The sequence below is a fragment of the Bradysia coprophila genome, unplaced genomic scaffold (assembly GCF_014529535.1).
Source record: "Bradysia coprophila strain Holo2 unplaced genomic scaffold, BU_Bcop_v1 contig_87, whole genome shotgun sequence".
Classification (NCBI taxonomy): domain Eukaryota; kingdom Metazoa; phylum Arthropoda; class Insecta; order Diptera; family Sciaridae; genus Bradysia; species Bradysia coprophila.
In genome coordinates, this window is record NW_023504014.1 from 326,939 (window position 1) to 340,402 (window position 13,464).

Below are 13,464 nucleotides of genomic sequence, written 5' to 3' on the forward strand. Positions count from 1 at the left end.
GGTACAGAAAACCTTTTTGCGGCTATAACTCAAAAATAATTATTTTAAAAGCAGTCTACACTCCGACCTTCTATGAAAAACATTTTCGATGATAACTTCTTATTAGAATATTTTTTGAAAAAAGTGGTTTCATCGTTTGGTGCCACAACATATAAAGTTTCAAATATAATTCGAATAAAAAGTTATCATCAAAAATGTATTTGATAGGGAGTCGGACCCACCTGAAGTAGTTGCAAAAGAAGTTGCAAAATTTGTTAAAGGAAAATGTTTTTGCGAATACTTTTGTAACTACTTCAGAATGCTAGGAGTCGCCTGAAGTAGTCGAGAAAATAGTTGCAAAATTCGTAAAAGGAAAGTATTTTTTGTAACAACTTTCGCAACTACTTCAAAAGGCTTGTTCATAGTTTTTAAAGGTTTTTGAACTTTTTCTGATCTTTTACGAGCATCTAATTATAAAAATGCAAAGAAAAGAAATTTTTTGGGAATTTTAGGGAATTAATTCCCAAAATTCCCAAAAATTCCCAAAATTCCCAAAAATTCCGAAAAATTCCCTAAATTCCCAAAAATTCCCAAAAATTCCCTAAATTCCAAAAAATTCCCAAAAATTCCCTAAATTCCCAAAAATTCCTTAAATTCCCTAAATTCCTAAAAATTCTCAAAAACGATTCCCAAATATTAGGCTCTGGTATTCCAAGTTTTTCCGGCCAGTAATGAGCAATCATGTGCTTCATATTTTAGATTTACACTCTTTGGGAAGTCGAAAAACTGAACGAATAACATTACATTGAGGGATACAGTTCCGCACTGGCCATACTGTGAATTTGGGTGATTCCAGAATTTTCGAATTTTACAGATGTTTTCTCGATTTCTTCGAATGACCTTTTGGTAGCCAGTACGGCATTAAAAGTAGATAAAGTATGCCAAGCGTGTGAAAGAGATACAAGATATGGTAGAAAATGTGATAGAAAGAGATGCAAATAGTTGTCACGCTTGACTTCCTATATGAATGATGCCTAACTAAAACGTTGCAAGTTCATTTTGTTGAATTGACGGTAGAGCTCACTGACGAAAAACTAGCATCGAGTCTAAAATATCTTTACTAGCATTTATCCGAATAACTTTGACTTCGAGACTTAATGCGTGCGTTTGACGTGGCAAAAGAGTTTATTGACGAGTTAAATTTATCAGTCTCGATAAACTCTGACACGATTGTAACTAATTCTTTGGCAGCATTTGGGAACCGTAAAAATCAATTCGACAAACGAATGAAGTAATAGATTTTCAATGCAATATTAAACATCAGTTTCTATAAATGTAATGCCAAGCAGTTTTTAACAATATCTATCGCGGTACATCGGCCGTTTCTAAAATGCTAAACGAAATCAAATTTGCATGTCCGACCTGTGTAAAAAGTTTATTGTATCCGCTCTGATAAGCAGTGTATCCAAGGCCAAGTCCCATGCGTTCTCGATGCCCTCCCGCTACGGTCGGGGCTTCTGATGTCGCTCGTTGAACCATGGGCCTCGTAGGCCTCCAATCTTCCTCTGTTCCCGATATTTTGTAAAATAATTTTTAAATTCCGCGAATATTTCGTGTACAGCTCGACCAACTTCTGTTATCGTCGACTCTAACACCACTTTCGAACCACCGACAAATACAAACATGAATTTACGTTCGAACCGAGTTTTTTTTTTGTTGTTTTTTGTTTGAACTATAAATAAGCTTCGTCCCTTAGCATCAGTTTATTGATCATAGTTAATGAATCGAATTTTCCATTACTCTTAGCTAATTACACACATTGACGTTATTGTGCAGTCACTGACACAATGATCGAATTAATTAAGATATTGCGAATATATATTGCAGCAGAAAAACGTTTTCATTATTTTAATTTTGCAGCACCAGTATGTTGTTGTATTCCACACTTGATTAAACGGATTTCATGTTTTTTTTCTTCCTTCGTCTTCCTTCCTTCCTTATTTTATGGAACGATACGTAAAGTCGGTAAGACAAACTCCCATATACAAAAAGTGGAAGGATAATTTCTAAGCGAAAAATCTTTTCGAGTATCAATGTCAAAATTTTCCTTATTTTATTCTCCTCAACGATAATTCATTGTCCATGGGCGATATTACAATCAAAATATCGTGTGCACAATACAACTTATCAATTTGTTCCTATTTTCCTGTCATCACATTGACACTCCTATTCACTAAAGTTGAACATACATTTTTATCAATATGTTTCAAAATATTGTCTTCGTACACTGTGACCAATTTTCACGACATTTTCTTTCTATCCACTGTATAGTAATCACCAGTCAATGAGAATGGGAGAAAAAAAAAAGGAAAATGACGAAAGTTTTTTTTTTCGGTTCGTTTTTCTTCAATTTTTTTTTTTTGTTATAATAAAATGTACAATTTTCAAACACTAATCCGAAGCAAATAAAATTTTATTCCATCAGTTGAATCGAAAATTTCTAATTTATTTATTCGTACAAAAAATCCGTTTTGATAAGTGAAAAACCGAGAAAATTATAGCAAAGAACGCGAGCTTACACGATACAGAGAATACTTTGATGCGCGATACTAGTAAATTGATATCAATGGAGACGACCGGTTTATATTTTTGATGCGCTGAATGGTATTGTGTACAGTCTGATGGAAAACATAAATTTTCGCTTTTCGTTTTGGGAAAATTGGAGGGGAATGAACGAAGAGAAAAAAAATATCGTTTGTTTAGTGTGTGAGTGTTCGGTGTGGCTGTGTGTTTGTGACACTGTTAAAATTTATGGAATACACTTTATGGTTATGGATATGCCACTCATACACGTTGTTTTTTTGTTAGGGTTTGTTTACTCATGGTTTTATAGTGAAAATGGGCATCCGTTATGATGTCGAATGAACTTTATAAAATTGGCAATGTCTTTTTCACGTTTCACGTGATTTTTCAGTTTACATTTCTTCATCTTCTATGTTTAACAATCATGGGTGCGCGTTAGCATAGCGCCCGTGACGCAAGTCCTATTACTAGAAAAATTTCAAAAAAAAAATTTTTGTCGTAGACTGCAGAACCATATATACAGCAAATATTGAAGTTCTACAATTCAAAGACAAATGACTCCAAATTACCATTAAAAAAAACTAGGCGTCCGTACGAGTTCAACGAGCTATCACACGTTCTTGCAGCTTAAAATTTGGCCACGCAAAAAATCTTCCTAGAAGCCCCATTTCCATACATTTTGGTCAATTTCAGTACTTTAAACGAAATGAAAAAATCCTACGTTACTTTGTTAATCCGTCCGTCCGTCCGTCCGTGTTTCCTATCTTCTAAAGTCTTCTTTAGATTTTGTTGGAATTTTGGGAGTAGATTCTAGTCGTCATTCTAAGACATTCCAGAAAAAAATTTTTGGGGGGAACCGGCCTCGTTTCGGAGCTAGGGCTCCTCGAAGTTCCCATATAGGCCCCATATAAGAACACCTTTAAGAGTGTATGTGTGGATGGGTATGGTAGAACAAATTTGTTCGCTTTTGGTATTTGGTAAGCTCTGCTCGCCTCAATTCTTTTTCCTAAATTTAGTATTTTTAAAATTTTTCAAATTTTCAAAACTTTTAATTTTTTTTTAAATTTTTCAAAATTTTTTACATTTTTTTAAATTTTTTCAAATTTTTTTAAATTTTTTCACAATTTGTTAAATTTTTCAAATTTTTTTAATTTTTTTTTTAAATCAATTCAAGATGTTGAGGAAAGTACTTTTAAGAAATTTTTTAAAATAGGCAAGAATATGTCCTAATACGTATTTGGTAAGCTCTGCTCGCCTCAATTTTTTTCCCTAAATTTAGTATTTTTAAAATTTTTAAACTTTTCAAAACTTTTAATTTTTTAAAAAATTTTCACAATTTTTTAAATTTTTTTAAATTTTTTTTAAATTTTTTCAAACTTTTTTAAATTTTTTCAAATTTTTTTAAATTTTTTCAAAATTTTTTAAATTTTTCAAATTTTTTTAATTTTTTTTTTAAATCAATTCAAGATGTTGAGGAAAGTACTTTTAAGAAATTTTTTAAAATAGGCAAGAATATGTCCTAATACGTCCGAACCATCTGCCACTTTGTGACGCAAAATTTTTTTGGTAAAATTTTGTTTCTAGAATTTTTTTGGTCAAATTTTTGCTGTTACAGTTTTTGCGTACAAGCGCAGAATGCGTCACCTCCAGCGATATCAGTTGTTTTGGAAGTATGCACAGGGACTTGCGTCACTTTTACTCTTTTGAGTGTTTTTGACTGATTGTAATTAGCATTCTAAATGTATTTAACATCGGATACGCGTTTCTTTCATAGGTCTGAGATTCATCATTATAAATTGTACGTAAGAACATCTCGTAGTTTGTTTGAATGTGAACACAGTGCCGAACTGGCCGAACTGGGAATTTGGGCGTTTCTCTAAGGGCCTGTAACATTTTTATTTGAAAAATATACTTTTTTTTAGAATTTTAATGGCTTTTTACCGATTTCTCCGCAGGGACTTTTGGTAGCCAGTGCGGCAGTGATGCACAGTAGTAGAGTCATAAACAAATTGGTAGATTAAATTACCAACCCAATAATCGTAGAATATCCAGTTCGATTAAATTACCAAATGGAGAACCTAGACAAGAATCCTACTATAATTTTGGAGAATGATTTCTACTCCTTAAAAAATTCTTTGATCCTATTCTTTCTGAGTACTTCTTTTCACAGAAGAAGCATCAGGCTTTAGCATACTTCACATGGTAATATTCGACAGAGATGTCTTATTTGGGCATTGTATTTAATGGAGCTATCGTTATATTTTCCTGATATTGGTAAAAAGTGAGAGAAATAACGGTAAAGTACTCAAAAATATTTGTAAAATCAAAAATTCCATTACTAATGAAGAAAGTTGGTTGCATCAACGTATTTTCCCGTTCAGATCCTCAGACTTCAGAGCCGAAAACCATACGCTACTTTCAACATTCTCTAAAATGCTTTTTCAGGGCGAGCCGGAGGCGAGTTCTGGAATAGAATTCGCTAAAAAAGCCTTTTAGCATAAGTTAGTAACAACGTTTTTCTTAAATGACGTTGGAAAAACGCGACGAATTCGCGATGTTTTAACCCTAGTAAGGAAAAATCCATTACATAACCAGGAATAGGAAAAGAAAAATCTCGTTTTCGGCTGCCATCAGCAAAATGTTGCAGAATCAAAGTAATATGATCGATGTAACTCTGAATTTGGTTAAACTTCGTAATCTTCGTAAAAAGTAGAAATTCAAAAATTCCAAACGAATTTAGTTCCATATCTCTAACACAAACTTCAAACTAAACCTCGACTTTTCATTATTTTATCATGTAAACTGAAACCTCTAGTTTTCGTGTGAAATTTGGTAATCCGAGGCGAAGCCGAGGTCAATAAACACATAAAAACGAGACTTTTCTACTGGCGTTTTCTAATGGATTTTTCATTTTCAAGCCTTCGAATATTCATCATCATCAAGTTCGCTGAAAATAACGATTTTTGAACCGCAAATATGTGAAGCATTCAGGCATATGACCTCTATTGTCAAACTCGGGCTGCGGCATCTTGTGACAATTGTGCCAGTGCCTGAAAAACATTTATCACTTAGTTACGTAAAGTAACTATTCTGAAACGGCAATACGAAATGTGAACTTTTCAGTCGACAACTAGAGATACAAAATTTACTATCGGAAACTATTTCTTAACTGAATCACGAAAGATAAGGTTCGTTAAAGCTTACAAAACTAGTTCTAATCTAATACCAAGTTTTTCCAATGTTTTAGCATTCATATCACTCGCTTACTTTTTCAAGACAAGAAGTAAAGGAGGGATCGTTTAATCATTGAGAATTGAGATGAGGGCGAAAGAAAAGCTTAAATTCTTCAGCGAAATCTTTTTAGGACAGCTTGCCATTTGTTATCTGTTACTGACAACGACTAGAGAATAAGCATAAAATGGAAGAATTTTTCCTTTAGTCAGGTAATCTGTCAGGTCATGCCACGGCAAGTTATTTCATTTCTGGTCGAATCAGGTATTTCAATCAAGTCTTAGATGGACCTGTTTTGATTTTAACAGGACGAACATGCTTTACACACACAGAGATGGTTGTGGATATTTGAAGTCAAAGTGGCCATAGATTGAGAACATTTTGCCATTAAGTTAAGCTCAATAAGATCGAAAATTGAACACCTGAATCCACTCAATGAGCTTCTTCGGGAAGTGTGTAAGTAAACCCTTAGTCCAAGATCTGCTTGTGAAGGAAGGACTCCAATTTGGCATAGACAAAATACGTCAATCAAAGCCTTCCTTAGCCGAAAATTTTATTGTGAAGACTGTTTCGTACACAGTCATTTAATCATCGATCAAAAATGTTCTGATGCGTGACTCATTGTTGTGTGGGGTGTTGGAAACGTGATTTGTTATCGTATATTATGTCTATAAAAGTTAAGTTATCTTCTTACAGACACACACGTTCGGTGTTAAAGCAGAGAAAGGAAAAAAAAAAATTTTCAAATCAAAAATTTCAGCCAGTTCACCAATCAATAAGCCATTCGTCAAACAACAATGTAACATTTAAACATCACACACAACATAGTTACTGTTCAGCAGCTGTTTTATTTACAACTAACCGAAATGTAACATGTGTTCGTGAACTATATATTATTTACATACAGCAAACACAAGAAATGGGCCCCCCAAACACATTCACACAACCGACTTTCCAAACTGATAAAATTTGGAAAATTAGGAAACATTTTGCGACGGAATGTACTTGACGCAGGCAAGTGTAAAATAAGCGCATGCGTGTATCGGATCGATGGTATTTCAAGAGTGAGCGTAACATCCTCAAACACACCACGTAGAGACGGACTTTAAACACTACGTTTTCCTTTTATATTTTTCCATTCGAATAATTTGATTTACTAACGGAAAATACATACAGTCGACAGTGGTGTTGGTGTTGGTGTACAATGTATCAGGAAAAACGTACTGTACGTTGTGTTGTTGTTGTTGTTGTTTCGTATCCTAATTTCCGTCAATATGCTCGTACACTATTCGCAATAATAACAACCTTCGCATATCATCACGAGTAATACGGGGTACTCACAGCTCATTGCAAAGCTCCATAACGAAGACGGGAAAAAAACACGAAGAGAATTAGGAGAGAATAAACAATGAAAGTTTATGACCTAAAAATATAAAGCGACACACTAGACACCACGGGTGTACCACTTTACCATAAAAATTGTCGTAAAATACCATCGATTTTAGGCAATTGCCGAAGACAATTAACAGAAAATCGTTGTTGTCGAAAACTACAAAATTAACGAACTACTTGAAAAAGGCAGATTTCGGTTTTGATTTTGTCAAGTTGAATTTCAGTGTAGGACCCTGGCTGTAACCACGTAAATTACCAACACATTTGACCGATTACCAGCTGGTCCACGGGATAATAATACTCGTTAAGCGCATCTACTTTTTTAATTAAATTAATTAAAATTTGATATTATTTAAAAAAAAAACCGAACCGAACAAGTCGTATGATCTGGAATTTCCAATTGTATCACAGAAATCGGTTAAATTTGCATCAGTCAAAAACACTCAAAAGAGTAAAAGTGACGCAAGTCCCTGTGCATACTTCCAAAACAACTGATATCGCTGGAGGTGACGCATTCTGCGCTTGTACGCAAAAACTGTAACAGCAAAAATTTGACCAAAGAAATTCTAGAAACAAAATTTTACCAAAAAAATTTTGCGTCACAAAGTGGCAGATGGTTCGGACGTATTAGGACATATTCTTGTCTATTTTAAAAAATTTCTTAAAAGTACTTTCCTCAACATCTGCCACTTGTGACGCAAAAATTTTTTGGTAAAATTTTGTTTCTAGAATCTCTTTGGTCAAATTTTTGCTGTTACAGTTTTTGCGTACAAGCGCAGAATGCGTCACCTCCAGCGATATCAGTTGTTTTGGATGTATGCACAGGGACTTGCGTCACTTTTACTCTTTTGAGTGTTTTTGACTGATATCAGTTCTTTTGGAAGAATTAGTAGATTGAAAAAATTTGAAAAATTTGAAAAATCTAAAAAATTTAAAAAATTTAAAAAATTTAAAAAATTTAAAAAATTTAAAATGAAAGCAAAATAAAATGATCGAGTCTGATTTTTGCTTTTACCTTAAAAAATTTAAAAAATTTGAAAAATTTAAAAAATTTAAAAAATTAAAAAAATTTGAAAATTTTGAAAAAATTTAAAAAATTTTGAAAATGTTGAAACTTTTGAAAAATTTTGAAAAATTTAAAAAATTTTGAAAAATTTATAAAGTGGAAGCAAAATGAAATGATCGATTCTGAGTGTATACAGATTTGAAAGCCAGTATAATTTTACATACCGCCCATTTGAACTGTTTATGGTGCTTTTGTTAGGTTTTTTATCTGTAAACAGTTTCAATGCATACGCATAAGCTCGAAAAAACATTGTGAATGTTATGCAAATCGACCGAAAGCTTGTTATTTAGATCTATACTCGTTTTCGAATCACAATACGCTAAAAATCTTAATAATCGATCATTTCAATTTACCCTACCTTTAAAATTTAAAAAATTTTTAAAAAATTAAAAATTTTTGAAAATTTAAAAAATTTAAAAAATTTTGAAAAATTTTGAAAAATTTAAAAAAATTTGAAAAATTTTGAAAAATTTAAAAATTTAAAAATTTAAAAAAATTTAAAAATTTTGAAAAATTTAAAAAAATTTAAAAACTTTGAAAAATTTAAAAAAATTTAAAAATTTAAAAAATTCTAAATTTAGGAAAAAAAATTGAGGCAAGCAGAGCTTACCAAATACCAAAAGCGAACAAATTTGTTCCCATCCACACACACACACTTAAAGGTGTTCTTATATGGGGCCTATATGGGAACTTCGAGGAGCCCTAGCTCCGAAACGAGGCCGGTTCCCCCCAATTTTTTTTTCTGGAATGTCTTAGAATGACTACTAGAATCTACTCCCAAAATTTCAACAAAATCTAAAGAAGACTTTAAAAGATAGGAAACACGGACGGACGGACGGACTAACAAAGTAACGTAGGATTTTTTCATTTCGTTTAAAGTACTGAAATTGACCAAAATGTATGGAAATGGGGCTTCTTGGAAGATTTTTTGCGTGGCCAAATTTTAAGCTGCAAGAACGTGTGATAGCTCGTTGAACTCGTACGGACGCCTAGTTTTTTTTAATGGTAATTTGGAGTCATTTGTCTTTGAATTGTAGAACTTCAATATTTGCTGTATATATGGTTCTGCAGTCTACGACAAAAAAAAAATTTTGAAATTTTTTCTAGTAATAGGACTTGTGTCACGGGCGCTATGCTAACGCGCGCCCATGATTTAAAATGTTTTTCGATTTATTTGACTGGGTTTGCGTTGGGTCATCAAAATTCCAGATCAGGGCTGGTACAAAAATCAAAAATGTTTCTGAGCAGCCACAATAAAAATTGTTCTAAATTACACCCCTGTGTCCTAGACACACTTTCACTCATACTCCTTCAATACGTATAAATGGATCTGTTATTGAGGAAAATAGAGTGAAAAGTCTGATATTCATTCATTCAAATAGGTTAGTTATAGCACTGGCATATCCCATCCATCCATAATATATGCTCGATAAAGTGTTCGTGGAATGTTATACGGCAACTGTGTATAATGAACACGCTGTATAATGAATTTTATACAGTTTTTCGTTTTATCTCTCACACTTTGATGCCCTCGGAACGGAACAGTCGCCTATAGTTTAAGAAAGTTGTGTGGAAAAGACAATGCGGTTTTAAGTTAATTATCATATCAAAGACTTGAAAGGCTAATTGAATTTTGCATTCAGCTAAAGTTGAATTCGTTGGCAAGGAACGCTTTTGCTGTAAGAGGTACACTATATGTATACAGTGTACACATACAGATCGTCAATTTATATAGCATGAAACACCTCCAGCAAGCAATTGTAACTTCATCAACCGGTGCATTTTGTTGAACTTACATCTACCAATTGCTAGAAGACGGTTCAAAGTGGAAAAAACATTTCGCTTATTGTGTTAACTAACGACAAGACTCTTTGTCTTAATGTCTTTGAAATGTTTCCTTTTCACAGAAAAATTCGTTTATAGTTCGAAAATCAACCGAAAATTCCTTGATCTGTCGTCGACGAAGCGAAAAGAATAGACGGAAGTCAAGGCACTCGCACCGAACTGAATTCTATGGCGACAATTTGTAGACTCTCTGTGCTCCCTCGAGGAGTAAGAGATGAATATTCTTGCTGCAACGATTTTACCACCAATGAAAAAGAAATCTTAAACATGATCCTGGATTCTACAATGAATCATAGCAAAGGACTAAGTGAAACTTTTCCAAAATAATCATCATTTTACCCAGTGTGTGACAGCAACGCACTTCAAGCAAAAGTGCTTTGAATGACAGCTGTCTCAGTCTGTTTGAATCAAAAGTAGGTCTATTTCATCTGTCAAAGTGACGTTTTAAACGTCAAACATAGAAACTCTGTAAAACGTTCGCTAGTGAAAAACTATTTAAGACAAATCAACGAAATTACTGACTACTTAAAAGATTTCTTATGTTCGACGTTTAAAACGTCACTTTGACAGATGGAATAGACCTACTTTTGATACAAACGGACTTAATTAGAGTCCTATTTTGCATGAAAAACTTCTCTAAATTTTTTATATCGCCAAAATTTGTTCGATACACTGTCCAGTTACAGTACTCAGTTACAGTACCTTAGAGTACCATTTATGCTTGTAGTGCATTGATACAAGAGACCATATTGATAAACACAAAAAATGTGGTCATCAATATTGCGAGACGTCAACATCAACAACTCCAATTGAAAAAAGATTTCCCGGATGTAATTTGTTTTAACCTCGTAGTAAACATATTTCTAAACACAACAGTTTCGACCATCATTCACCGTGAGTCACATCTATAAAAAAATTGTACAAACCGAGACAAACCTTTCTTCCTCGTGGAAACGGTGGTTTGTAAGTAGTATTTTGTCTTCGAGGTGGTTGAGCTTTTCGTTTGAAGTGCGCCATTTTTCCGCAGAAACTTCTATGCTCTCGGTGTTAATAAATTGGTATACGTTTGCGTAAACACAGTGTTTATACGAATGCCTCAGTCTCAGGTATTCAACAGATTCATTTTATCATTTTTAATCGGCACATGATCGAAAATCTTTTTACAATTTTCGTTTGCGATAAAACGGATAAATTCATACGCGACACTGCCGTCACAATTTTAGTTCAGCATTTTCTTCTTTTTTCTTTTATTGCATATTGAAAAAACAAGGTCAAGATGATCTTAATTTCTGCACAATTATACTTTGTATGTCGACAAAAGAGAGATAAAACTTTTGCAAATATTTTCGAAAATATTCCAACCACAAGTCACATAATGGCAATTATTTACTCCGAAACGCCATTACAGTCAATACGACTCTGATTCTTAAACTGTAAATTCACTTTTTATTGTAATAAGGAAAGTTTATGAAAATATTAATGATATTGAGTAAAATTTCACGAAATCTTTTTCTTTTTTTTTTTTTTTGTTGTTGCTTCAACTTTGTTCAGTTAGATGAAGAGCACCAGACTGAGTTATAAATAAATGTGCGGCTTTCGTTCGTTCGGTATTGAACTGTAAGATGATGAACGAAACGATCGGTAGTAGTCGAGAAAAGTAAAATTGGTATAAGATGCGGTGTGTAAAACGTTAGTATACTATTCGATTGTGTATTATATACTCGGTATGCATATAGGTATACCTATTGTATACAAAAAACAGAACTTAATTTTCATTCATTTTATTTGATTTGATTTGATTGAGTGGAAGCAAATGAATTTCGCAAGTCAAACATATCTAATTTAATTAAATATTAATTTATCGGCAATAATGTATGATACACCAATATACACTACAAACATTCAGCAAAACATAATTTTAGTTACGTCGTCTGTTAAACAACTAAACATAAAATATAGGCGTTTTTCAGAGGAATCCCTCTGTACAATATTCGCTTGATTTACAATTGTAAAATTTACAAATGTAGACACACAATGTGTAGTATAATACATTCTCATTGTTATTGTTTTGAAGTTTACATTTTAGTTTGGTTATGCATATTTTCTCAATGTGAACGCACCGTTTTGAATTTCGTTCGGACCGTTTGAAGTCACAACGAATTTGTCGTTTATTTCGTATAATTTGACGTCTCTTATCCATTTTAGTTCAGTTGGTTTATCAGAGTTGATAAATAATGTTGACGAATGGCCAGAATTAACTAACATACGTTGTTTATACATGTGGACTGGATGGTAATGGTACAATCGCTTACATGAGAATGAAATGTATCAAAAATGTCTATTGTGCATTTACGTACACGTTAAGGTATTAGCTGGACTAAGCAAGAATGTAATTGGTCGTCGAATTTTACGTTCTGACTCATTGAGATATATTGTATTTTAACAAATATTAGAAAACTAAAGCCATAACAGAGTTGTCCAATGAATGTTTTTAGGTTTCTGTTCCAATTTCTCTGACCTACAACTATAATCATCGCAATAGGTATTAACCGCGAAGCAGAGAGATGCTAATATGACGACTGGGTCGTTTCGACGGATAGTGGGAATATGTCGAATGATTTTGAAATTGGTTGAGAGAAAATGTATTGAATTCTCTCTCAAAAACCCAACTGTCATTCGGCATATTCCCTCTATCCGTCGAAACGACCCAGTCGTCATATTAGCATCTCTCTGCCGCGAAGTAATAGATTTAGACGAACGTTCTTCTGCACAACCGGCAAAACTAGCTTAGATTTATGTGATTCGTTTTATCTGTTTCTTACACCCAATAATGATCATCCTTACCACTTAAATGTCACTTTGTGGCCTACACATTCTTAAAATCGATTTTTAACCGGAAGCCATGAAAGCACATTTTTGGCTAAATGTTATCTTCTACATTTTTCTCTATTTGGCCAAAAAATGAGCCATCATCGATTCACGGCTAAAAATCGATTTTAAGAATGTGTTGCCCAAAAATTGACCTTTAAGAATGTGTGCTTTTTCTGTCTTAAGTCAAATACTTGAAAGTCTAACACAAGTAACTTGACGAATTTGTTAGAATGTGAATGTGGAAAAGCTGTTAGTGTGTGAGGAATTCCGTTTATTTGTGGAGCGTTTCCCCGTTTGGCAAGCGTTTCACTTTAGAATGACTAAATCTGTTACTTCAGTTGTTTCACCTATTTTCTATTCAATCTTTTACTTCATTAGTTTCAACAATCATTTAGCTATAAAAAACCACATTTTCCAGAGTTTCTCGTTTTTTGTTGTTGTTGTCGTTGCCGATAACAGATGATGTTCAAATTTAAAAGAATTGCGATCTTCAGTCG

The 13,464-nt window shown here is 33.2% G+C and overlaps 1 protein-coding gene across 19 annotated transcripts in view; it reads right to left on the reverse strand.

Annotated features, from left to right (window-relative positions):
* The window catches only part of LOC119084566 (voltage-dependent L-type calcium channel subunit beta-2), a 146,997-nt gene that overhangs the window by 27,319 nt on the left and 106,214 nt on the right, over positions 1–13,464 (reverse strand). For 2 of the 19 annotated variants that reach the window (XM_037194594.1, XM_037194585.1), the window contains exon 1: positions 1,402–2,544. The exons of 12 other annotated variants lie outside the window; for them this stretch is intronic. In XM_037194594.1, the coding sequence (XP_037050489.1) occupies positions 1,402–1,518 (117 nt within the window). In that variant the 5' untranslated portion in view covers positions 1,519–2,544. Of the gene's footprint in view, positions 1–1,401; positions 2,545–11,032; positions 11,682–13,464 lie in introns of those variants that run through there. 5 more of the 19 variants (XM_037194602.1, XM_037194599.1, XM_037194593.1 and 2 more) reach the window with 4 other exon arrangements.